At 37.4% G+C, this 25,229-nt stretch overlaps 3 protein-coding genes, 1 long non-coding RNA gene and 1 pseudogene across 5 annotated transcripts; 2 read left to right on the top strand and 3 right to left on the bottom strand.

Moving 5' to 3' along the window:
* Positions 1 to 2,530: 2,530 nt before the first annotated feature.
* Positions 2,531 to 7,524, top strand: LOC117133540 (annotated as a pseudogene).
* Positions 7,330 to 10,060, bottom strand: LOC103849062 (transmembrane 9 superfamily member 12). The gene is made up of 2 exons (XM_009125884.3): positions 9,851 to 10,060; positions 7,330 to 9,508 (listed from the first exon to the last, which is right to left on the bottom strand). Exon 2 carries the CDS (start codon positions 9,499 to 9,501, stop codon positions 7,552 to 7,554), a length of 1,950 nt encoding a protein of 649 aa, XP_009124132.1. The 5' UTR covers positions 9,502 to 9,508; positions 9,851 to 10,060; the 3' UTR covers positions 7,330 to 7,551.
* Positions 10,061 to 10,293: 233 nt separating this feature from the next.
* On the top strand, positions 10,294 to 14,350 carry LOC117133542. Its single transcript, XR_004457422.1, has 2 exons — positions 10,294 to 10,435; positions 14,311 to 14,350. It is a non-coding gene; the product is annotated as an uncharacterized LOC117133542 (long non-coding RNA).
* Positions 12,673 to 17,299, bottom strand: LOC103849063 (adenine DNA glycosylase). Of its 2 annotated transcripts, none has more exons than XM_009125885.3 (7): positions 16,004 to 17,299; positions 15,805 to 15,864; positions 15,612 to 15,731; positions 15,447 to 15,544; positions 14,827 to 15,356; positions 14,627 to 14,736; positions 12,673 to 14,526 (listed from the first exon to the last, which is right to left on the bottom strand). In XM_009125885.3, the coding sequence occupies exons 1-7, from the start codon at positions 16,460 to 16,462 to the stop codon at positions 14,440 to 14,442; spliced, it is 1,464 nt and encodes a 487-aa protein (XP_009124133.2). In that variant the 5' UTR covers positions 16,463 to 17,299; the 3' UTR covers positions 12,673 to 14,439. The 2 variants fall into 2 exon arrangements, with proteins under 2 accessions (XP_009124133.2, XP_009124134.2); XM_009125886.3 differs by having other exon boundaries at positions 14,627 to 14,733; positions 16,004 to 16,462.
* A 4,506-nt stretch (positions 17,300 to 21,805) lies between these two features.
* Positions 21,806 to 24,005, bottom strand: LOC103849064 (GPN-loop GTPase 3). The gene is made up of 10 exons (XM_009125887.3): positions 23,810 to 24,005; positions 23,461 to 23,680; positions 23,283 to 23,391; positions 23,127 to 23,208; positions 22,942 to 23,027; positions 22,727 to 22,830; positions 22,509 to 22,639; positions 22,328 to 22,421; positions 22,176 to 22,231; positions 21,806 to 22,091 (listed from the first exon to the last, which is right to left on the bottom strand). The coding sequence occupies exons 2-10, from the start codon at positions 23,503 to 23,505 to the stop codon at positions 21,989 to 21,991; spliced, it is 810 nt and encodes a 269-aa protein (XP_009124135.1). The 5' UTR covers positions 23,506 to 23,680; positions 23,810 to 24,005; the 3' UTR covers positions 21,806 to 21,988.
* Positions 24,006 to 25,229: the final 1,224 nt, after the last annotated feature.

Raw genomic sequence — 25,229 nt, 5'->3', positions numbered from 1 at the left:
CGTCGTAGAAGGGCAGGCACTTATCTGTTGATCGTGAAATAAATCGGTTAAGCGCTGCGATTCTGCCGGTCAGTCTTTGGAATTCCCGCTTATTCTTTGGTGAAGCCATCTCGATTAGTGCGTTGATCTGTTTTGGATTTGCTTCGATGCCGCGGTATGTGACCAAGTAGCCGAGGAATTCCCCTGATGCCACGGCGAATCTACATTTTGTTGGGTTGAGCTTCATATTATGGGAGTTTAGTTGTGCAAAACATTCTTCCAGATGTGACACGTGATCTCTTGCTTTGAGGGATTTGACGAGCATGTCGTCGATATAAACCTCCATCGTTTTTCCGAGTTGTTTGGAGAACATTCGGTTCACGAGTCGTTGGTAAGTTGCACTAGCGTTTTTGAGGCCGAAGGGCATTACCTTATAGCAATAAGTTCCGCGATCGGTAATGAACGCAGTCTTCTCACGATCGTCGGGATTCATCCTAATTTGATTATAACCTGAGAAGGCATCCATGAAGGATAAGAGTTCGTTGCCCGCTGTTGCTTCTACCAATCGATCGATATGTGGTAGAGGGAAGCTATCCTTTGGACATGCCTTGTTTAGGTTGGTAAAATCCACGCAAACTCGCCACTTCCCGTTCTTCTTCTTGACTACTACGGGGTTGGCGAGCCAGTCCGGGTATCTTACTTCTGTTATCGACCCAACTTTAAGCAATTTTTCGACCTCATCGTTTACTGCGGCAGCACGTTCGGGTCCTAGCTTCCTTCTTTTCTGTTTGACGGGTTTGAACGTTGGGTCGATATTCAGCTCGTGACATGTTATGTTAATGTCGATTCCCGGCATATCTTCCGCAGCCCATGCGAAAGTAATAAGGTTCTTTTTAAGACAGGTTATGAGTTCTGTCCTTAAAGGCTCATGGAGATTGGCTCCAATCTCGATGCAGCGTTTTGGGAAGGCTTCGTCGAGACAGATCGTTACCACGGGTTCGCACGTTGGCTCGCGTTTTTCATCTAGAGCTGCGATGCTGCGAGACTGCCAGAAGAATTCCGCTGAATCCTGACTTCGTGTATCTTTCCTGGAGGTCTTTTTCTCCGCTTTTCTAGGAGTGATTTCGAGGATCGGTCTCTTTCGTTTTAGTTCCGCGGCGAAACAAACCTGTGAAACTCTCGGATTTCCCCAAATTACCTCGACTCCGCTAGGGGTCGGGAACTTGAGGCAAAGATGGTAGGTTAATGGGATTGCGCGCATGGTGTTCAGCCATGGCGTTCCCATGATAACGTTGTAAGATGCGGGGCGGTCAACGACTAGAAACTCTGTGACGTTGGTCACGGTTCCGGCTTTGACAGCGAGTCTAATCGATCCATAGGCCATGGTCGTTTCCCCCGAAAGTCCTAGCAGTGGGCTTGGGCATTTCGTGACTTCGGATTGATTGATCCCCATCTTTTCAAGAGTGTCTTTGAAGATGATATCGGCCGAGCTTCCGGTATCGATTAGCACTCTAGCGACGTTGATATCTCGAATCGTCAACTCAATAACAAGGAGATCGTTTCGAGGTTTGGCTCGATCAATCGTTTCTCCCCCCTTGAATGAGATGATGTTCGCACACATCGAATCTTGCATACCGTTCTTGATCGTTGAGTGGCTATTGCGGGTTAGATTGATCCGTAAGTCCCCCTCCTTTTAGCGCCAAACAGTGGGAACCGAAATTCGCACTGTCGATTTACGTTTAAATAAGGAAATTAGGAAAACCCTAATTTCCCAGAGGACCCGGATATCTGCTAATTACCACACGTCAAGCAATCAGAACACGAGAATAACAACGATAAAGTATAAGAAATCGAAAAAGAGAGCAAAGAAGATCTTATTCCGAATTTGCGTACGGCTGTTTACAACAAGGTATAAGCCTGGGCTCGAGAGCTATCGGCGAGATTCCTAGTTCTAGTAACCCTAAGACGGCTAAACCTAATTGAGTCGCAGCTCGAAATAACAAAAACGGAAAATTGCCTAAATTGCTCTAAGTGCTAAGTTTGCTCTGAAAAAGTTCTCCTTTCATGCTCCTCGCCTAGGACTCCTTATATACTAGCTCCAAGGTCGGTTTACGCTTTTACTCTTCTGCCCTTAAGTCGTCATAGCATAAAAATGGAGATATTCCATTTTTCCCGATCTTCACAATTATCTTCAAAACTTCCGTATTTATCCGCGAAACTTGACATTTATCCTTCCTTGTGGGCCAAGCGTAAACCGTGCTGCGATTTACAGGCTTTTGGTTAAGAAATCGTAGGATGGGCCTCGAGTCTTGTTTTAGGTCCCTTTAGGCCGTCTTCCGACTCGACACGTTTACTACGATATCTTTTTGATAAAGAACGAACCTTCCGCGGTTTCTAATCCGCGAAGTTTGATCGATGAGTTAGAATAGCGGAAAACATGGACTGAACTTGCTACGGTTTTCGGGAGATAGCATTCGAAGGTTTGACGAGAATGCATGGATTGATGTATGTCGATGTTCGGAAGAGTTCAATCGCTACACAGCGACCGAACTTCGGCTCTAGCCCGGTCACTACGTAGCGACCGAGCGGGACAAGCGCTCGGTCACTACGTAGCGACCGAGCTTTGGCTCGATCTCGGTCGCTACGTAGCGACCGAGCGGGATGATCGCTCGGTCGCTACGTAGCGACCGAGCGGGATGATCGCTCGGTCGCTACGTAGCGACCGAGCGGGACGATCGCTCAGTCGCTACGTAGCGACCGAGCGGGACGGACGTTTGGTCGCGGCGTAACGACATGTTTCGATCTTTCGTCGGACATCTCGATTCTTTCTTCCGTAAAGCTTTTTCGTAAGGAAGAATCTATTTCGAAAAGTACTCTTCGGAGAAATTCTTATTTTCTTCCTCGGACGTTTTAAATGTTAAATTTGTCGTAACCGTTTTTGACCCCAACACCTGTCCTTTTTATTTTAATTTTAGGTCTATTGCTGAGCGATGACGAAAAAAAAGAAGTATGCTTTACTAGAGATTGTTTTTTGTTAGCGGTTTTGGTGGAACTGGGAAAACTTTCCTCTGGAAATTGCTATCTGCAGCCATTAGATCTCGAGGAGATATTGTTCTAAACGTGGCTTCAAGTGGCATCGCATCATTGTTGTTGCAAGGCGGTCGGACAGCTCATTCAAGATTCGGTATTCCTCTAAATCCATATGAGTTTTCCTCATGTACTAGGAAGCATGGAACTGACCAATCTAATTTAGTGAAAGCATCATCACTTGTTATCTGGGATGAAGCGCCTATGATGAGCAAGCATTGTTTTGAAGCGTTGGACAGAAGTTTATCTGATATTGTGGGAAAGCACGACACACAGCCATTTGAGGGAAAAGTTGTTGTTTCGGAGGCGATTTTAGGCAGGTCTTGCCTGTTATAAATGGAGCTGGTAGAGCTGAAATTGTTATGGCCACACTTAACTCTTCATATCTATGGGATAACTGCAAAGTGCTTAATTTGACTAAGAATATGAGATAGCTCTCTGGTGGTTTATCACTTGAAGAGTCAAAGGATCTAAAAGAATTTTCAGAGTGGATTTTGAAAGTTGAAGATGGTAAACTTTCTGAGCCTAATGATGGGGAAGCAGAGGTTGAAATACCCACTGAATTTCTTATTACCAAGTCAGATGATCCTATAGAAGCAATCCGCAAAGCTATTTATGGTGATTCAACAACATTGCATGAAAAAAAAGAGGCCAAGTTTTCCAAGAGAGAGCTATTCTTTGTCCAACCAATGAGGATATGAATATTGTTAATGATTATATGTTGGATAAGCTAAATGGTAAATTTCTATTCTTCACTTATTGTTTCTGCGTCCACTATATTTGTAAGTCTAATTCTCCTAAAATATGTTTTCAATTTCAGGTGAGGAAAAAATTTATAACAGTGCTGATAGTATTGATCCTTCAGATACAAATTCAGTAAACAATGAAGCACTTAGTTCTGATTTTCTGAACACTATTAAGGTTTCTGGTTTACCAAACCATAGTCTTAGACTGAAGGTTGGTTGTCCTGTTATGGTTTGAGAAACATAGCTCCTACAGACGGCTTAATGAATGGCACCAGATTGCAGATCACACATCTAATGGATTTTATGGTTCGAGCTAGGATTATAACAGGAGAAAGAGTTGGGGAAATAGTTGATATTCCTAGATTGTTGATAACCCCTTCTGACACCAGATTGCCTTTTAAAATGTGGAGAATGCAACTGCCTCTTGCTGTGGCTTTTGCCATAACAATCAACAAAAGCCAAGTACAATCACTATCTCAAGTAGGTATGTATCTACCAAGACCTTTCTTTTCACATGGTCAGCTATATGTGGCTGTTTCTAGAATCACTTCAAAAAAAGGATTAAAAATTTTGATTGTGGACAAAGATGGAAAAACACAAAAAAAAACTATGAATGTAGTTTTTAAAGAAGTTTTCGACAACCTTTAGCTGGCGGGGGATAAGATATGTGATCCTAATCGATTAGATGTTATACGTTTTATGTTTGTATGTGTTCTTTAAAAAGTTCAGATTCCTATGTGTTTGTTCTTATATATCTATTAAAGAAAAATAATTAAAATTAATTTTAACTGGTGTTATGTCCACTTTTGCTCTTTCCAGGTTTGTGTTGGTGGAAGAGTGGTTGCTGGTTCAGAAAGATTGTTTTAATAGATGCAAACTGCATTTTATTATTTGTTAAATCAAACGTTCATTTCAATAAGATTGTAAAACTTCAGTTTTTGACCTGCGTGTGAATTCTCTTTGTTCATTTCACTCTATTATGTTTTTTTAATTTTCTGAAATACAATTCTATCTTTACGATAAACCTACAGAAGCAATCAGTCCGACAAGTAAAAACCAAACATCAACTAAGTCATAACTCAGACAAGCTAAAACCAAACATCAATAGTTAAGGCATGGTTCAATCCTAATCAATACTTATTCTACATGCTCATACATTCCTTTAATCCTATAAATTAGCTACGATAGATAATCGTAATCACTAACCGTATTCTCAGTCTGCGTCGAGGTTGTCGTCTTCCATTGTATTTGGATAACTTGAATTTCGTCCTCCGATAGTCCAATTCAAACATACACCACATATAAAATGACATGATATCAGGTTTTTTGAGGATGACTGATGCAAGATTATAAACTATTGTGAAGAAAAGAGTTGTATTAATCGTGGTATTAACCCAGCATAAATACTTAATCCATTGTTTTTTCTTAATCTAAGTTCTTTAAAATATTTTTACATTGCTTTAAACTTATGATTTAGTTTTTATAGATAAGTTATTACTAACCGTATTGAAAGTATGTTGTTCGCAAATGTTGTTGACTAACTCATTGGTCTTCTGGCCCTTATGATCTGTGATGTCATTGTCGTTAAAATTCATCTCTCTATGTGTGTCTCGGTACTCAGTCTGAGCGTCTCTTTATATCACTTATGATGACTGCAATCTAACACTTCATGCCTGTGAACCACAAAAGATTTTTACTTACTTATAGCTCAGGACAATAATACTTTTAAATCTAACATATAAACTGAGCACAAACCATGCCACTAACATATCAACGTCTGATTAAGAAGTCGTTCAACAGTATGCCTGAGCTAAAGAAAAGTCGGCCACAACAGCTACAATCTATCCAACTTTAAAATCATTCCTGAGCTACCTGAGCTAAAGAAAAGTAAACTAAAATCAAACAATTTGCAAAAGCAAAGAAAGGAGAGTTACTTATACGTCACCTTTACATATATGATGCTATCATCAGATTTATGCCAGTTTATAAATCTGAATCCGGGCTCTGTCTATCCGCTCCAAGGGTCTATATTTTATCTACATGCAGGTATTTGAAAAATTAAAACAAAGAATGTATATTAGAAGAAACTAATTGTATTTACCTGCTCACAGGAAGCATAAAGTAAATAAGATATATGTGTCGAGAAGATGTCTGAAAATACTTGACCCTGTAGGACTCTTTTTAGCACGAGAAGATGTCTGAAAATACTTGATTGTTTTCAATCAGTCTCGATCTTGACAAAAAGATTTGATTTCTCCAAATTTGAAACTTGATGGCCGATCTACTCATGGAGACAATGATCTATTGACATAAGAAAGAAACGATCAAAGTGTTTAGGTCTTTGACAATGATCTATTGACATAATATACTTTCTTGCTCGTTACGCCTTCCAAGCTGCAATTCACACGCTATGGAGGGAGAGGAACGCTCGTAAGCATGGTGAGGCTCCGTCCTCGCAGGGAACCATCATCAAGTTCATTGACAAGGCGGTCCGAAACAGACTGATGTCATTACGAAGGGACCACCACGCTAGAGCTTTGCGAGGTGCATATCAAACATGGATTGGAGCTGTCCAAGCTTAAACTGTATTTGATCAAATTCCTAGTTTTATTTCTCTTTCTGAAAAGCTAAAGAACAAGTAGCATGAGCTGTAAAAAGTATATTTTCTTTTGAATCAAATTTAACATTTATTCAAAAAAAAAAAAAAAAAAAAGTAATCGTTTAAACTGAAAATAAAAATTGGAAGTCTAACCTTTGACATAATACATCACCTGATTTAGCAAATACTTGATCGAATGAAGTTGATAAAAATAAAATTGTACTTTCAATGGATTTGATTCTTCGATCCCTTTTTCTACAGATGGAACATCGAAGCAGCAATTGGAGAGAGAGAGAGAGACAAAGAGACGATAGAAATTTTTTTTTGCATATGTTTTTGATACACGCACAAACTAATGTTTTCCCGGAATAAGCAGTTACAAATTGGACTTCATAAACATCTTTTATTTTGGGTCATAATGTTAATGTAAACACTATGGCCCAAAATAAAATATACACTAAATTCATCACATTAAACAGTAATACACACTAATGTTAAACTTGAACAACATATAAATCTATAACATAAGCAGTGACAAAAAGATAATAAGTATAAAAAATTAAATTGATCTCATTTTCAAAACTTAAAAACATATGATTATAAAGAACTAACATCCGCATGGGTGCGCAGCAAAAGCTAGTTAAAATGTTACTTGAGCCGTACTTGGTTTATAGCCCAGCGAGACTCCGACCTCGATAAATGGACTTCTCGAACCATGTTTAAGCAGCATGTGTGGAATCTGGCAGCAACAAACTCTCTTTTCTCACAAATTTCTTGTTGTTGTTTTTAGCAAGCCACACATTGATTGTCCAACTCATTCCCAGAAGCTCGACAAATCACTGAATTACAAGGTAAATAAAAAAAAACACACAAAAGTTGAAATTGAAAACAAGTGAGATTAAAAAATATAAGAGCAAAAATGCAGAAATACGACATCATTTATTTCTACTCAAAAGTTCAGAAAAAACGAAAATAACATATAACGGTAATATAAGTCCGAAAATTCAGAAAGGAAAAAAATAACAACACCTGAAAAACACTGGACTCTACAAGTCTATTACTGACAGAAAAAATAACAACACCTGAAAAATTGCTTCAGCAAAAGCAAAAATTCAACGGGTGAGATTTTCTCGTCAAGTTTCAATCGATTTTGACAGAGGAAAACAGATAGTGGACGAAGTAAAAGGAAGTAAGGAAGCCAATGGTTCCCGTCGAGAGCATTATTGCAATGGCCATAAGCAGAGAGTAGCCGATGTAAAGCATAGCCGAGACCGGTCCGCTCAGACTTTGGAGATCGAACACCAAATAGTTGATGGAGTAAGCAAAGACATACAAGGCGACTGAACCAGATGCGAAGAAGGCTTTCCACCACCATCTCCAATCTTCCACGCAGAGGTGCATATAGGTCAACACCACTGATACCTCTGCACACACAACTACTAAAAGAAGCAGCACTATGAGTAAGAACCCGAATACGTAGTAGAATCTGCCTAACCATATGCTAGAGAAGATGAAGAAGAGTTCTATGAATAGAGTTCCGAAAGGAAGTGTTCCTGCTCCAAGGACGAGAAGCCATGACGGGTATTTACGTTCTGGGATCTCCCTTGGAATCTGGTTGGTTCTCACTGGAAACTGAATTGCTTCTGCTCGCGTGCCTAAGAATCCTCCAAACAAGGTGAGGGGAACCGAGATGCAGAACCAGAGAGCCAAGAGCTCAAAGTAGAGTGATATTGGGATGGCGCCAGTGCTGTTGCTACTCCAGAGAAGGAAGTTCAAGACTGTTAGTATAACAAAAGCAATACCCGGGAAGAAGCATGCGATGGACCAGGATAGTGATCTCCATCCTTCTGAAGTTCCTTTGACGGTTCTCCAGAGCCGGACACCAGCGTAACCAGCAGCAATACCCAAGAAAAGATAGAGAATAATCATCCCGGTTAGTAACATTCCTCTTGATGCAGGCGACATGAATCCTAGTGCTGCGAAAACAATAGTGACAACAGCCATTCCTGTAATCCGAACACCGTCTCCCACCATAATGCATAGAAGCTTTGAAAGTTGTGGTTCTCTGAACACATCTCCGACAACAAGTTTCCATCCTGAGAGCTCTTCGTTCATCTGTGCCTGCGCTTCCTTGTCCAGCTCCTCGTACTTGGTCAGATCCCTTCTAACCGTCCTCAGGAATATGACAAAGACTATACCGGCGAGAAAGACGATCACCATAAGCGAGTTCAGTATAGAGAACCAATGGACACGAGCACCTTCCATTTTCAAATAGGCATCCCATCTCGAGGGCCATCTTGTCTCGCTTCTAACAAATTCGACTTCATAAGTGAAGGTTATCCTTTCATGTTCTTTTATGATCTGGGCTTTGTCAAGCTCCAACGGACAGTTAACTGAAGGAACGGGGTCATACATGTGAAGTTTGGTCATTTTCTCAGGATCGTACTTCACACTGCATGGAACAACCTCAAATCCAACTATCTCATAGCCCAGGGCCTTCTTTTTATCAGCTTCAGAGATGACACCCATACCTTCTTCACCCGTGCCAATGACCTCCATGACATTCCCTTCGTACTGATGTACCAAGACCTTAAACTTGAGGTGATTGATGATGTAATCATCATTGCTGTTGGGTGGTGAATATCCAACAGGGTACCCAGTCCACTGGATGGTAACCCCATTTTGCTTGGCGAATCTCAAAGCAGGCAAGTTATCGAGAATCATATTCACTTGGTACAACTCGCGTGTTCTCTGCTTCAGGAGCTTGACCTCATGCTCGTTCAGAGGACTGGTGGTGCAGAGATAGAGAGACTCGTTCGTGTTCATCCGGAACCTGTAGGCAGAGTTATCAATCTGATCCCCCATGAGAAGCTCCCCAAGATTCTCAGCACTTTTCTTGATGCCCTCGAGTGGTTTGCAGTACGGAAGGCTATAGAAACTGAAAGGAAGCTCAGTTTCTATAGACGTCAAGGAATTGACTTTCGCCAAGATTGAGTCTCCGTTTGAATATGTGTGCATATAACTCCCTGGCAAGTAGAACCCATCGCAAACCTGTGCAACAAACACTAGCAAAACGAAAACCCCGTACATTTTCCTCCTGTGAAGAAAAAAAAAAGCAATCAGTTTCATGAAATACACATTCAACAAACCGATCCAAAAGTTGATGCATACAGAGAGAAAGCCTCTCTCTCACTTTACATTCTGATTAATTTATAACACGAAATGCACATTCAATAGATCGATCCAAATGTCGATGCGTAATAACGAGATTCGGACTTAATAGATCCAAGCAGTTCTTCGAGTTTGGATTTGGAATATCAGATCCAAACGGATCATAAACGCAAACTAACAATCCAAAAGCTAAACGAGAATATCAAATCAAACGGCGAGAAAGAAAGACGATGCAACGACAGATCTCGGTGAAATAGAAAGAGCAAACCTGAGGCAGATCGAGATCTTCGACGAAGTCAGATCCAGGGGCAAGAGAGGGACTTCTCTCTCTCTCTCTATCTCTACCTAGCCTTGCTTTGTATGTTCGCAAAGGGCGAGTAACAAAGATCAAGAAAATCGTGTGTGTCTGCGTGGGTACTTATCCTCTGCAGCGCATACACATGTGTCGGTGCTACCATCACCGTTCCTCAAATGTCTATAATTAATTATTATTAACTGTTAATGTTTCCCGTTTATTTTAAAATATCTATTAATTATTATTTTAATATTAAATAAAATGAATCTTTGCACTCTTACCAGATTTTCAGAATATATTAAAAAAAATTATTATTTTACGCAAAAAAAAAAAAATTATTAGTCGAGAACACTATTTTATATGTGTAAAATTAAATATTATCAATATTTGTTTTATAATATCTTATTTAAGAAGGAGACTTAGGGTTCCTATGACCATACGACGGTGGGATCGTAAAACCAACAGTGGATTCAAAAGTCTATTCGGTAATATTTACTTGGCCTTTTGATTGCTTATCAGAAGTCGATATAATCAAATTTTGGAAATATGGCATTAATGGTAATGAAGTTTTGTGTAGGATGTTAGTTTCTTAGATGTACTATAAAGAGTTTCAAGCATTGTCGTTATTATCATCACACTTACATCTCTTAACTCACTCAAGTTCATCAAATCTCTTAGGTTTTCTTTATTGCAGCTCTCAATGTCGCAGAGCCAGTTGATTGGAAAGAATGGAGATGGGAAGAATGAAGAAGGGAATCGGAAAAGATTGACGATATCAGTTCCTCACTTCGACAACTCATACCTTATCGAAAGTAACTCCAAAACCTTGATTGGAAGATGTATGAATCCGAAGGAGCAAGATATAAAGGCGCTGATCATGATGCTTCCAAAGATATGGAAGATGGAAGACCGGTTTGGTAAGTTTCAATTTAATTCCGATCAAGAGGAAGACACCCTTCCACTTTGACTATTGGATGCTTTCTCTGGTACGGTGGCAACCAAGGATGTCGCACAACTATCCTTCGGAAATCACCTTCTGGATACGAGTGTTGGGAGTGCCTTTGGAGTTTTGGGTTGCTTCCACATTCGAGAATATAGGTGATGCTATCAGGAGGACAGTGGAGGTTGATCTCGATTATGGTCAGGTGCAAGTAGTTATTGATGTCTTCAAGGAGCTCTGTTTTGAAACCACTGTGGACTTCAAAGGAGGCGAGTTCTATGATGTGAAGAGTCTCCGGTGTCTTTAAAGTATGAGAAGCTCTTCGGTTTGCTAAAAAAATCTCAGTTTGTATCATGATCCCGATAATTGTCCCATGAGTAAGAAGAGCCCCGGAAAATGAGGGAAGTCTGAGATGAAACAGTGAAAAGCATGAGGATCGAGCTCGAAGCTACACAGGAGTGGTAATTAATAGAAATGTGGGCCAACAAGTCAGGGATAATGGGAAACACGACTACTATGGGAAGGGTAAGGGCAAGATGTTTGAGGAGCCTGAGTTCAAGTGGGTAAAGGTGGGAGAGAGAGAGAGAATAAAAGATCCTACATAAACCGTGGCAGTATCCGTGATGATGAAGACGGTTCTCGTCAGAGGAACACATGTTGGGTTCAAGATAATCGTGATAGGTACAACCAGGGGACAAGAAGGGAAAGAAGTCCACAAAACGATGTAAGAGAGGCAGCACCTGAGGATGTAGAGATAATGAAACAGGAAGCACAGAATGCTCAGGAAGAGAGAGAGCTGGCTCAGGCTTCAGCAGAGTTTCAATCTAAATTGATCAAAACTCAGACCGCACCAACAAAGGTATTACCTGATACTATAGGAGAGAAAGATGAATTTTATTTGATCAAAGAGACCATAGAGGGCCAGAACAAGTTGCTATATGATGAAGTGATGGAAATGGATGAGATTCATATTATTATTTGAACAGAAGGGATTACTGAGAACATGGAAGATGACGTCAGAGTCTCTCTAAGGAGGATATTGGTGATGAGGCACAGATGGAGGACGATGTTCAGGTCCATGAAGACGATGGTATCAATGCGGAGAAGGAAAAACACCATAGCATTTAGACCACATCTTATTTCCCCCAAACAAGAATCCATGTGTTGGTAAACAGAGGTACTCAAGAAGAAATCTTGAAGGGACATATGGTCTAATAAAGCCCAAACCTAGACTGTTGGGGGCATTCAAAAAGAAGATGTGTTTTGGTTTCCTTAGAGTCACCGCATCTAGGACAGCTCCTGCTGATGCCCAAATGTCTAAAGCAAGTAATTATGTCCATGCAATTAAGGGTGGGCATTTTAAATACATGTTCAGTTTGAGTTCTGTTCGGTTTGGTTTATTTGGATCTAAGAAAACTTTAACCCAAGTCAAACCAAATTAGTTTGGTTTGTATTTAATTTGGTTTGGGGTTTGGTTTGTGTTTGATTCAGTTTTAGTTCGGTTTGATTTGTGTTTATTTCTGTTTAATTTGGTCTTTTTTTGTGCTTGTTCAGTTCAATCAAGTTGATTTTTTTTTAATTTTGTTCTAGTTCAGTTACAAAAATATAATTTATAAGAACATAAAATTTCATTATTTGATACTAATTTTTTTTTATATTTAAACGTGAAGCCAAACATCACAATAATAACGTAGTCCAATAATTTTATATTATTCTCTTTAAACCTAAGATAAATATCATAAGTTTGTTTTTTTGTCTTGATGTTAATATATGAGATTCATATTCATATTTTTTAGTTGTATTTATTTTATTCATTTAGAAGTAAAATGTAAGAAAATTATGTTTAGTTATTTAGGTTAACTGATTAAATGTATTAAATTTTATTATTATTATTATTATTATTATATTTAATTAATCTAATAAAAAAACGTTTCGATTTTTTGGTTTGGTTCGGTTTCAAACCAAACCAATCCAAACCATTTGGGTTGATAAAATTTTGAACCAAATGGTTTGGACATATACTTTGGTTTGGTTTGGATCGGTTTGGATTTGGTTGGGTCGGTTAGTTTGGTTGGGTTTGTTTTTTTTTTTTCTCACCCCTAGTCAGCAATACATCCTGTGAGCGGTTAACACATAAAGTGTTTCATCTTTCTGGAGCCTTCAAGCTCCACACAAGGCTATGTGAACCAGTATTATTTAGTTGGACAACCTGAGTGTGGACACTTCGTAGGTTATGCTTTCGTAGGGAGTGGTATCCAGATTTAACGAAATAAAATTCTGATTTCTTATGGTTCCATGCATAGCCATCTATGGACCATATATTACTATGTCTCAACCAGAGGATAAGAGGTCGTCATAATGGAAATAATCTTGTAAGAGGTTAGTATCCCAATCCCTATCAAGTGTTGGAGAGAGTGGGACCTGCAGCCTATATAGACAGAGTTTACTAGAAGAGTTTCGCATCCACCCTGTCTTTCATGTTTCTCAACTCAAGCGTGCTTTGGGCCAGCATGAACGGGTGGTGGAGCTACTAGTGGTGTGTGAAGGCAATGTACAATCGTTGTTGGAACTCGATTAGGTGGTGGATAAGCGCTATGATCAATTTGGAGTATTGGAGCTTCTAGTTAATTAGTTGGATTGAAAATCAGATTTTAAAGAACTCATGGGTTTGATATAAAAAAAAGAGAATTCATGGTTTCTTATCGAGATTATATCATTTAGTTTCCACATTAAAAGCTTGAGGGCAAGCTTGATTTTGTTGGAGGAAGTATTGATAAATATTAAAATGTGTGTGAGTTGATCAAAAAAAATTAAAATGTGTGTGTTACAAAAAAAAAATTAAAATGTGTATTAGCCCCAAAGGAAAAATGAACTGCTTCAGAAGAAAAACAGAGGCTGATGTGGCTGGAGACATTGGAGATTTTAATATTAATGAGGAAATGAAAGATATGGATTGACTCGGAGGGCTGCGGCTAGATCAAGTGGAAGATGTGAAGAGTGTTTGTTTACTTAAGTGTGAGAGAATGTACGAGTATCTTTTATGCTTGTTGTTAAGCTTAGAGACGTGATGACTCTTTGCTTACAATCGCTAAAAGATCGTTGATAAGTTAAATAATCGATATGAGATTCTAAAACGAATCTTACAAACAAGCTTGAATCAATAAATCTAGTCTTTCTTTTCATTCCCGAGTTACAGATAGCTATAATCTATCAGGTTTGTTAAATGAGAAGTGGAACTCGAGCTTGGACATGACTTGTTTAAACGTAGCTAATGTTTTATTTTTAAGAAAATTCAGACTGATTCAACTTGGTAGACCTTAAATCGAATGAAGCAAAAGCATAATGAATTTAACAGAAACTAAAGTAAAGATTAAAAAATTCCTACTTAGAAGATAATCAAAACCTTAGTAAGAAACAACCTGAGGCTTATAAATATTGCTTATATAATCAAGAACTAACACAAATATATTATGAGAGTACCAACGCTAACAAGAAAACAAGATCACAAGTGTTTCTGGGCTTTTTTTTTTTTTTTTGAAAAAAAATCGAAAGTGTTTCCCGTCTTTGATGCCTTTGATATCCAAATGCTACACAATACATACAGACAATTGTGAGAAGAAGATCATGTGATTCTTCGTTTCCTGGAAATGGCTGTTCTATTTGATGAGACAGATAAATCTTGCTTGTGTGCTTCAACCATTGAATACACCTACACTCCATCAACATTTACTTACTTTTAACCATAGAGTTCTCCAATTCAACGAGCATGACAAAAACTGACTGTTTCTATAATGAGGATAAGGAGATACCTTTCTTACAGCCGATGTCAGTCCCATGGTAGAAAGAACATCACTGTCCACACACTTCCATGTCATAGTGTCCTTTGCCTCATCTTTGAACATATCAATTGTTCCCCCTTCTATGACATAAAAGAAAGTAACATATTGTCTAAAAATACGTACAGGAAAACCCGAAAAAAAAGAAAGGGATATACATATGCTGGACAAACCTGCAAGTTGTACGACTAATAGCTCCACATAAATTTTTCGACGTATGTGTGTGAAGATGTGGACAAACTCTCCAAGTTCTTTCCTTGAGACTACAGTGCATGTTTCCTTGGGTTCTAGATGAAATGCTTCTTTAAGGTAGAGATTGATCGCCTTCCTCCTTGCTGCCACACTAGCTTCCTTATCCAATATAACAGATGGGAACTCCCAAAGACCAGCAAGCAGACCCTCTTCGGGTCTCTTTACAAGAACAAATCTACCTCCTGAGCGGTTGTTCTCCTGTATCAGTATTTCCAAAACACATACGCAACAGAAGTCGAGCTTTGGCTTGGCCTTGACCACTTTTGTAGGATACTCTGTCACGGGAATGCTTCCGTTTTCCAGGAAAAGAGAATATGCACGGCACTGGCTGGAAATAGGACAAGAAGAGCAACTTGGCTTTGATACGGAGCATAGAGTCGCACCAAGCTCCATCAGAGATTGGTTGAAATCTCCAGGACGTGAGGGATCCACAAGTTGTGCAGCTAGTTTCCTGACCAAAAAAGTGTATATATATATATAAAAATTTATCCACTCTCTTGTTATTGTCTCAACATCGGAGGAAATGCAAAAGTTGGTTCACCAGAAATTCTTGACAGTAAGCCGGTCTTTCGGATTAGCTGAGATAGTCTTTACCCTGGCAAGCACTCTAATCACGTTACCATCAACAACAGGTACCACCTGGAACATGATAAGTAGCAAAAGTTCACTTAAGTTTATTATGACTGAGAAATAAAACTGACCTCACCTCATTAAAAGCAATGGAGGCAATTGCTCCGGCCGTGTATTCTCCTATTCCTTTAACTTTCATAAGGCTAGACGCTTTATTAGGAAAGCCCTCCTTCTCTGCAACAACCATCTTTGCTCCCTACCAGAAATAAAACATTACTTAGGATGTTTAGTGAAAGTGTATTCACCTCCAAAAGAAAACGTTTATTCACCTCTAAAAGAAAACGTGCCCGTCGATAGTACCCCAAACCTGCCCACATTTCGTTTACCTCCTGCAGCGCCAAGAACTCAATTTTCTTAGCAACATAAATGGGACATTTCACATTTGCAGGGTGTGTTCCTAATGTCTGCACTAGTACAAAAAAAAAAAAAAAGGAAAAGCTGAATTGATTCGAAATTAGAAAGAATAACCTCAAGGGAAGCATGAGCAAGGTCGTAGATGGTGGGCCATTTATGCATCCATCGTTTGTAATACTCCATTACAGTCTGAACCCTAGTTTGCTGCAGCATAATCTCCGATACCCAAACCTCATAAGCCCTTCTCTCCTTTTCAGTCTCGCTCCTTGTCTTCCTCCATGGAAGATCTCGCTGATTCTCATCGTACCAACCAAGCAGAGACAATCTGATGTTCTCGGTCTCCTTTTCGCTGAAGAGATCCTCCATATCTCCTCCAAGGGGTTCTTCTTCTTCTTTTTTTGTCTGCCGACATTTTCTCATCCGAGGCGCAGAAGAATGGGACATCGTTTTGCTCTCGAAGCTCGAAGCTTTGCAGTGGAAACTCGGAGTCGTCTTTGGGTTTTGTCTTTTTGTAGCGACCGTTGATCTTTCAAATGTAGGGTTTATTAGCCGCACGCGAAAAAGAAGTATCATTCAATTCGCACCGTGAGAAAGATGATGGAGTGTTGATCAAAAAAATAAAAAGAGATAAATGGAGTTGTAGTTCCTATTTCACCCTTAATATAAGTTATTTTTATTTTTCTGCAAAACTATCCGTTATATATTAATAGAGAAACATTTAAAAGTGGTAATCTTAAGTTTGTATTAGTATAAAAAAATTTTAACTTAAATATCACTTAATTATGATGTCAATTTAGCTTACATAGCAGCATAAAATTTAACTAAAAAAATAGTAAGGGTCTGACTGGTGACCATTCGGGAAACAAGAGGAACAGATTAAAAAAGAATATTCGGGAATAAAATAGCAGAAATGAAAATAAATTGTCGTTCCTTATCACTTTTAACAAGGAATACTTTTGTTCTTTAATTCTCTACAAAATAAAGGAATGAAAGGGAATGAGAGAGAATTATTATTCCTTGTGAATGGTGATTTTTTTCAGGAACGTTAGGGAATGCATTATTCCTCGCCGTTCCCTGGTCATCATTCATACCCTAAGTCTAAAATATATTTGGGGCCTGTTTGTTTCTCCATCTGGATAAGTCATTTGGATGAAAATGAGAGATTTGTTTGTTTAGACACTAAAAGTGCAACTCATTCAGACGGATCATTCGGATGACTTTTGAAAATTTAGGCTTAATTTTAAAGTCCATTCAGCTGAACCAATTTGGATCATTTGAATGGAGATGGTTCATTCAAAATGGTATAATGTCTATTATGCCCCTAATGTAATTCACAAATTACAAACCTAAAAATAATATCATTTTTGTCACATACGAAAACTGACAAAACTACAAAAACACGTTTTCCCGTGAAAACCTAAAAACTATTTTTTCACGCCAAAACCCCAAAAACGATTTTTCCGCCAAAATTGTAAAAATGTGTTTTCCCGTCAAAATTGCAAAAACGTATTTTCCCGCAAAAACCGAAAAACATGTTTTCATGCCAAAATCACAAAAAATATGTTTTCACGCTAACACCCCAAAACACATTTTTCCGCCAAAACACAAAAACACATTTTCCCGCCAAAATTGCAAAAAACATATTTTTCCGTCAAAAAAAACAAAAAAAAACGTGTTTTCCTGCTAAAACCGAAAATCTCGTTTTCCCGCCAAAACCGAAAAATCTCGTTTTTCCGCTAAAACCGAAATATCTCATTTTCTCGCCAAAACCGAAAAATCTCGTTTTCCCGCCAAAACCGCAAAAATGCGGTTTCCCGCAAAAAATGTGTTTCCCCACCAAAACCGCAAAAACGCGTTTTCCCGCCAAAACCGCAAAAACGTGTTTTCCCGCCAACACCGCAAAAACGCGTTTTCGCGCCAAAACAGCAAAAATGCATTTTCCCGCCAAAAACCGAATTTTTTTGTTTAAGTGTGTTTCTTTCCAAAACCGCAAAAAACGCGTTTTCCCGCCAAAAACGTCTTTTTCTACCAAAACTGCAAAAACGTGTTTTCTCGCCAAAACCGAAAATTTGTATTTTCCCGCCAAAACCAAAAAATCTTGTTTTCCCACCAGAACCGAAAAATCTTGTTTTTCCGCTGAAACCGAAAAATGTGTGTTTCTCGCTAAAACCGAAAAATCTTTTTTTCCCACAAAAACCGCAAAAAAAATTGTTAATTTTGAAATAATTCTAATGTAAATATATTAAACTAAATAATTAAATGTAATATAGTTAAAATTAATATCAAACATATGATTAAACCAACACAAGGGTATTTTGGTAATTTGTTTAATAAACTCATTTGAATGGAAATGAAAATAAAGAAACAAACATAAGATCCATTTGGATGATTCATCTAGATGAGCCATGTGGATGGACAAACAAACAATCACAAAAGTGTGAATGGATCATCTGAATAGATCATACAAATGAATCATTTGGATGGAGATGACAAATGGTGAAACAAACAGCCCCTTGCTAAAAAAAATTATATTAATACAAACATAAATGTATATGATAAACTTAATAGTCGGCGATCTTATTAAATGAAATTTTCTTTAAATTGCTCAAGGTTGATTTATATTGCGATCCAACATAATACATTTATTTAAAAAAGTGTAAGATATAATTTTAATCTGTATTACTTAGACATCAATTTAAATCAAAGTCTTCTATATATTATAACTTAAGTATTGCATGTTTTGGATATAAATCGGAAAGTAATGATTTTTCTAAATGTTGTTTTTTTTTATTAATAGCAAAGAGAAGCTTTGATAATAAAATGGGAAATTAGGACGTGTACCAACGTATTATACCATATTTAACACCATACCAAAAGACACTTTTTTGACCACTATTCATAATTTTTCTAGACACCGCTACCCCTATATGTATCAATTCGGCGTGAGATTACAAAATCTAAGATAAAAGATATGAAGTACGCAGTTTGGGATTTTCTCAGTCCTTAATACTAAAGCGATCTTAATAGATTTAGTGAATCTTCCTCTTCTCACATATATTCATATACTTACTCTCTGAAATCTCATTCTCCTTTCCCCGATACAATCTTCCATCTCTCTCATCGTTATCTTCGAGGTTCATTACCAAACCCCAAATTCTACAAAATCAGTAACAAAATGGAAGAAGAAGATCACTCATCTCCACCTCTACGCATTCTAGACAGGATTTTCGCAGTGGGCCATGAACCAGTCGGCGTTAGAGTAACGCCATACCACAAACCCTATGCCATTAGGCAAATACTCAACGATCTCGATCCTGAAGAAGTAGACACCATCAGGGGCTTATCGTTCGGGAAGCTTCTTGAGATTGGGGAGAAGCCCTCTTTCTCCGGACGTTTTGGCCATTTTCATAATCTCCAGGCAGCTAAAAGTCTCAAGCAAACACGAAGCTTGGTTCATCTTCGCAGGAAAACCTGTACGTTTTTCTCTTCGAGAGTTCGCCTATGTAACTGGCTAAACTGTCGTAAGCTTCCAAAACACACAAAAAAAAAGAGCCAAGAAAATTATCTCGGAAAAACCATACTGGGGGGAGCTTTTTGGGACACTGAAGGAGGTCCCCGTCACTTCTGTTGTAAGAATGCTCAAGAAAAGAACCGTCAAAGATAGCTGCATTCGTGTGAAATACGCTCTATTAGCTTTACTAGCTGCTGTTATTCTACCAACCACGCACACACCGCGTATCTCACAAGATCACGCAGAGCTTATTAAAGACATAGATGATTTCTTTGCATACCCTGGGGGCAGAGTATCCTTTGACATTCTCATGAGTAGTATTAAAGAGAGGAAGGAGGTTTCACTGTCGCAAAACACCATTGCTTTGAAAGGATTTGTGCTTTCACTACAGCTTGTAATGGTCGAAGCCATCCCCGCTCTAACATAGGTTGTCAACGATAGATCCTCATATGGCTCAGAAGGTGACGGCGGCGAGGAAGATGATCTAGTAGATGAAGATAAGAATGGGAAGCGGAGCCTCAGCCCGGGTCATGCTCGCGACACCGACGCAGCTGGAGAGGTACATATTACCATTACCCATACTTATTCACGTTCTCAGTCAAAATGTGAAATAGTACAATTTGAGCCACTGTCTCCATTGCAACCAACACTGACTTCTCGTTACTTTTTTACTTTACGTGGTAGGTCGCAGTTCATTCTATAATAGTAGAAGACAAAGAACACTTCAAAGCGTCACCTGATCTTGGCTGGTCGGACGACGAGGAGGATCCTATCGTGGACAATTTGATGAGTCTACTCGAGCAGCAATTTCCCTTCAACAAGTCAAGCTTTACCGGCGGCGTAACTAATCTATAGGTCAATAGGATGCGCGAAGATGCAAAAACAGAAGCAATTAACCGGAAAACAGAGAAGCCAAAGCAGACAAAACAGACAACAACCTCAGAGGTCATAGATTGTGAATCAGTTGCATCGATGGTCAGAGACAAAGTTAGAGAAGATGTTTCCCGGATTGAGAGGCAATTAAGCACGCTTTCTGAATCTTTCATCACCTTCCAAACCAATGTCCTAGAAAGCATCCAACAATTGGTTCGTAAATTGGAGGTTTCTTCTGGCCAGATACCAGTTAGCTCTTCAACGCAGACTGAAAATGTTTTCAATGTCGCTAGAGATGGCCAACATCGAGACATCAGGCATACTTCACCACACCGTGTAGGTATTCATACCGAATCCGCCCAAAATGATATCATCAACGACGCTATCCGATTCGCAAACCAAACAACATCATTGACTGTCGATGTAAGTTTTTCAATAACCAGACATATATTATATTAACCGGATACTTCTCTGAGGTTGTATACGTAATATTCATCACTTTGCATGTAAGGACTTGTATACCGGGATTGCATGTAATCGTCGGTCTGTAACTTGGTGTTGATGTTAATATAATCATCTTTAGTGTTAAAAAAAAAACAATATTTCACAATGCGCTTTGCACATGTCTTTATCTAGTTATTCACTTAAATCTCTAACAAATCCTACATTTTAGACATTACAAACTTTATTCTTACAATTCTATAAAAAGAAAAGCAACGAGGTGATGGATGATATTCATTGTGTTACAGACAGAAATACTTAAAATTCGGATTTTTAACGTTAAAACTCATCAACTAAATTTGTTTTAGGTAAAAAACCTCAAACTAAATACTTAATGAAAAAACTCTTAAACTAATTTTATTTAATGAATTAAACTCTAACAGGTCATAATTACCATTAATATCGGTAAATCTTTAGTTTACGGATTTGTAAATTAAGTAAACATACTTGAGGGGTCTTACCATTAAAAGTCCAAAAATAAAAAAATTATCTAAAAATTAGTGAGTTCAATTTTTCAAAATTAGCATTTTTAATTTTCTTTTGTAAATATATGAGTTTGATGTGTTTTTAAGATCAACATTATATATGTATAAATTTAAAATGTAAAACCCCCAAAAATATAATCAAAATTAAACTAATGTTGATGTTATGTATTTATTTTATGGGTTTTTACATATATAATGTTGATGTTAAAAACACATCAAACTAGATAATATTATAAAATTTTGAATTTTTTATTATTTTTAATTGTAAAACTCCTTAACTATGTTTACGTAAGGTAGAAACCCTAAAATAAATATTTACTGGTATTTGTGGTAATTATAACCTGTTAAAGTTTAATTCACTAAATAAAGTTAGTTTGAAAGTTTTTTTTTAATATTTATTTTGAGAATTTTTACCCAAAACAAACTTAATTGAAAAGTTTTTACCTTAAAAATCCTTAAAATTCTAACTAAAATTGAGATCTATTACGAACCTAGATTTTGAATATTAACCTAGAAGACGTATTTTGTTAATGCAGCCTCAAAAAAGATGAACTGTGGCTGATTTAGCATTTAATTTCTGCGTGGAGAAATTTCGAATAGTTGGAAATCTCACTAGTTAAGGTTTGATATTCAGTAATAAAATATTTCTCACAAGTTCATTGGCCTTTTTGACAACACCAAGATTGTTTAGAAGTTTTAAGAGAAACGTTCGTGAAACAGAGTAAGAAATTATTGATCATCACCAAAATCTTCATCCTCATCTTTGATCTTAACATCAGCGTCTTCTCCAAACTGGATGCAGACATCAATCTGGGACAGCACATACTGAATACTGCGCAAAGAAAACATTGTCGATATTAGCTTTTGCATTGGATCAATGTTGGAAGATATGATAGAGAGCAGATTAGTTTATCACCTTCGTTCTTTCCTTATGTCAAGGGGTATGAAATTCACCATCCCATATTCTCCCACCTAATAATAACCACCACATCCCAAAACCGCAATCATGAAAATCAAACTACACACTTGCTTTATGATCAACATATGGATTAAAACCATATTACATACCATCTCAATCAGGGCTTTGTTCAATTTCGCATATCGAGGACCCATCTTTTGGTTTAACTCTGCCAACAATGTGCGAGGCTCCGGATCCAAGTAGCTAAAGTCATCATAAATCCAACGCAAATTTACTTAACTCGAAACATTAACAACGGAAACTAAAAAAAAAAAAAAGAAGAATCCATACTTGTCAATGTTGCTTTTATCCTGCAAGAGATCCATCTTTGAGAGGATGTTGATGTGAGGTAATTCAAGCTGGATCATTGCAGAGAGAGACGACATGCAACCGCTGATAAACTTGGTGACATCTGTTATGAACTGCTCCAACAAGATAAATCATTTTTTATCAACGCAAATCGTTTTTTCACTACAATATTAGTAGGTAGAGAAAAAGAAATAGAAAACCTGTGAATCAAGCAGATAAACAACACAGACGTTGAAGTTCTTCTGTTGTAAATGCGCCACAAAGTTCTTGAGCACAGGAACATGTGTAAACAGTTCTATCTGGCCTATATAACAGCATAGATGTTACAAAAAAAATAGAGAGAGAAAAAAAACACTTGAGAACAAAAGCTGATTAAAAATAATCAGACAAATAAACTTATTGATCATGTATGCACCTGGACAATCGAATATAAGGTAATCATCATCTCGGTAGTTCTCCAATTCTTCATCCACCCAATCATGTAAGCTATCCTCAAGGTATCTGTGGATTAAGAGTTAAGAATTCTCCATGCAAGGCAACAGCATTAAGACTCAGGAGGTAGTTAAATTCTCTCATTTTATGTCTATGTAAAAAGGATACTCCATGCAGTACATCAGGGCACCATTAGGACCAAGCCCGAGCTCCTCCATTACATCTTCCAAAGAAACAAGTTCTCTGATATCTGCAAACAGCCAAAACAAAAAAAGTGTGAACCCAAGAAAGTGAAACCCAAGGGATTTTGATTGAATAACTCACCCATAGCCACAGGATAGTTGAAGATTTCAGCAGCAGGATCCAAGTTAACAACATTCATTGTTCTGCCGACCGTTTCACAGTGTTCATACAAAGACGAGCAATAAGTTGACTGATCCAGAAAAAAAACGGATTAGAAAAAATCTCAAACAAAATTGACATGAGAAGACTATATAACGACCTTTCCGCTGCCTGCTGGACCGATAACGAGTTGAGCATAACCCATTGTAACAAAGCAAAATCTTCCAACTTAAATAGAGCAAAGAGAGTGAACGATTCTAAAAGATGCAAAGACGGCGACAGATATATAAGCAATGCACCAAACACCTAAACCGAACAACACACTCAGTATGTCGCAGGAACCCATAGACCAGAAGCAATCAACAGACACATCTCAGCACCTGAAACAAGGAAAATATCAGAATCGATTGAAAGTGAAAGCAGCCGGCAGAAGCTTTCGAAACCCAAAAAAAAGAGACAATCACAAGCTCTGTAGCATAGTATTGAATCAGAAAGAGATTAAACTCGACCTTTGAGTATTTGGTTGCGTCTTCCTTTTTTTCTCTTTGGTCGGCTCTCGTAGCGATTCTTGCTTCTAAAGACTTTTTAGGGTTTTCGATGATTCTTTCTCCTTCAATTAATGAATGGAGGTTGCGCTTGGTTTGACAGATATTTAACGCGTGACAATTACAATTTGACCACACCAACAAAAAAAAAGAAAGCATTGCTTCTCCCACGTGTATCATCACGTAGTCTTAATTAATTATTTTTATATAAATCTATAATAAAATAAGAAAAATAAATCAAGGATTAATTATACTGTTTCCGTCATATCCTCCCCAACAGTTTAATTAGATGTGATCAAACGAAAAAGTCTACTCATGTGAATCTTCCCTCGTTGATTTCGATCCCTTCGTTTTATATATAGTGGGTGAATCAACAATAAAACTATTTAATCTTAAAATATATTATAATTTTATTAAAGGTTATAGATGAACTATAGGCCAGACTGGTTCAAACGCAGCGGTTGCGATTGCGGAAGTTGCGGATGCGGGTGGTTGCTATTTCTAGCGGTTTTAAGATATTTGTACGACTGGTTCTGCGGTTAGAAATTGGTGTGTTTGTGGGATACTTATGACTGGTTAACTACCAAATACAGCAGCGTTAAATAATAAATTAACAATTTTATATAATTATAAAAAATATCAAAAATCGTAATATTATAATAAATATGAAAATTATATTTAAAAAGTTATAGTTTTAAATTTTTAATATTATAGAAAATATTTTTATTTTAAAATTTTATAATATTAATTAAAATATAATACATATATTTTAGCATTTTTATAATTCCAATTTAAAATTTTTATTGAATATTTTTATTTTTATATTTATATAGTTTTTGAAAAAAAAAAATTTTATCTTCCTGTAACTACAAACACTAGCTGGAATCAACTTTCGATTTTGAAAGGTTCAGAGTGGTTTGAAGTGATTTGTAACGGTTTGTATGATTGTTTCGAAACGCTGTCAACCACTAGCAACCGCAAAAGATGCGTTTGCGGGTGGTAGCGGCGAAACCAGACAGACCCTTTAAACGCTTACATAATACTTTAGTAATTCATACGATCATGGTCTTGAATAATAATAAACACTAGGTTAAGATCCGCGCCTTGCGTGGGATGAATATTATATATATAAATTATTTCTATATTATATGTTTATAACATATTATGAAATAATAAATATATATTGAATAATTAAAAAGTCATTATCTACTACTTATATAATTAAATTGGTGCGACCATATAAATAAATTTTATAAATCGAAAAAATATTTTTTTCTATTTGATATGATATATAATTAAATTTAAATGATAGTAACATATATATGATATATTTTAATATTAATATTTATTAGATGATGTTTTTTGCTCATATTTTTTTTATCAT

Source organism: Brassica rapa, chromosome A04, assembly GCF_000309985.2.
Source record: "Brassica rapa cultivar Chiifu-401-42 chromosome A04, CAAS_Brap_v3.01, whole genome shotgun sequence".
Lineage (NCBI taxonomy): Eukaryota > Viridiplantae > Streptophyta > Magnoliopsida > Brassicales > Brassicaceae > Brassica > Brassica rapa.
This window is presented reverse-complemented; position numbering and strand designations above follow the sequence as displayed.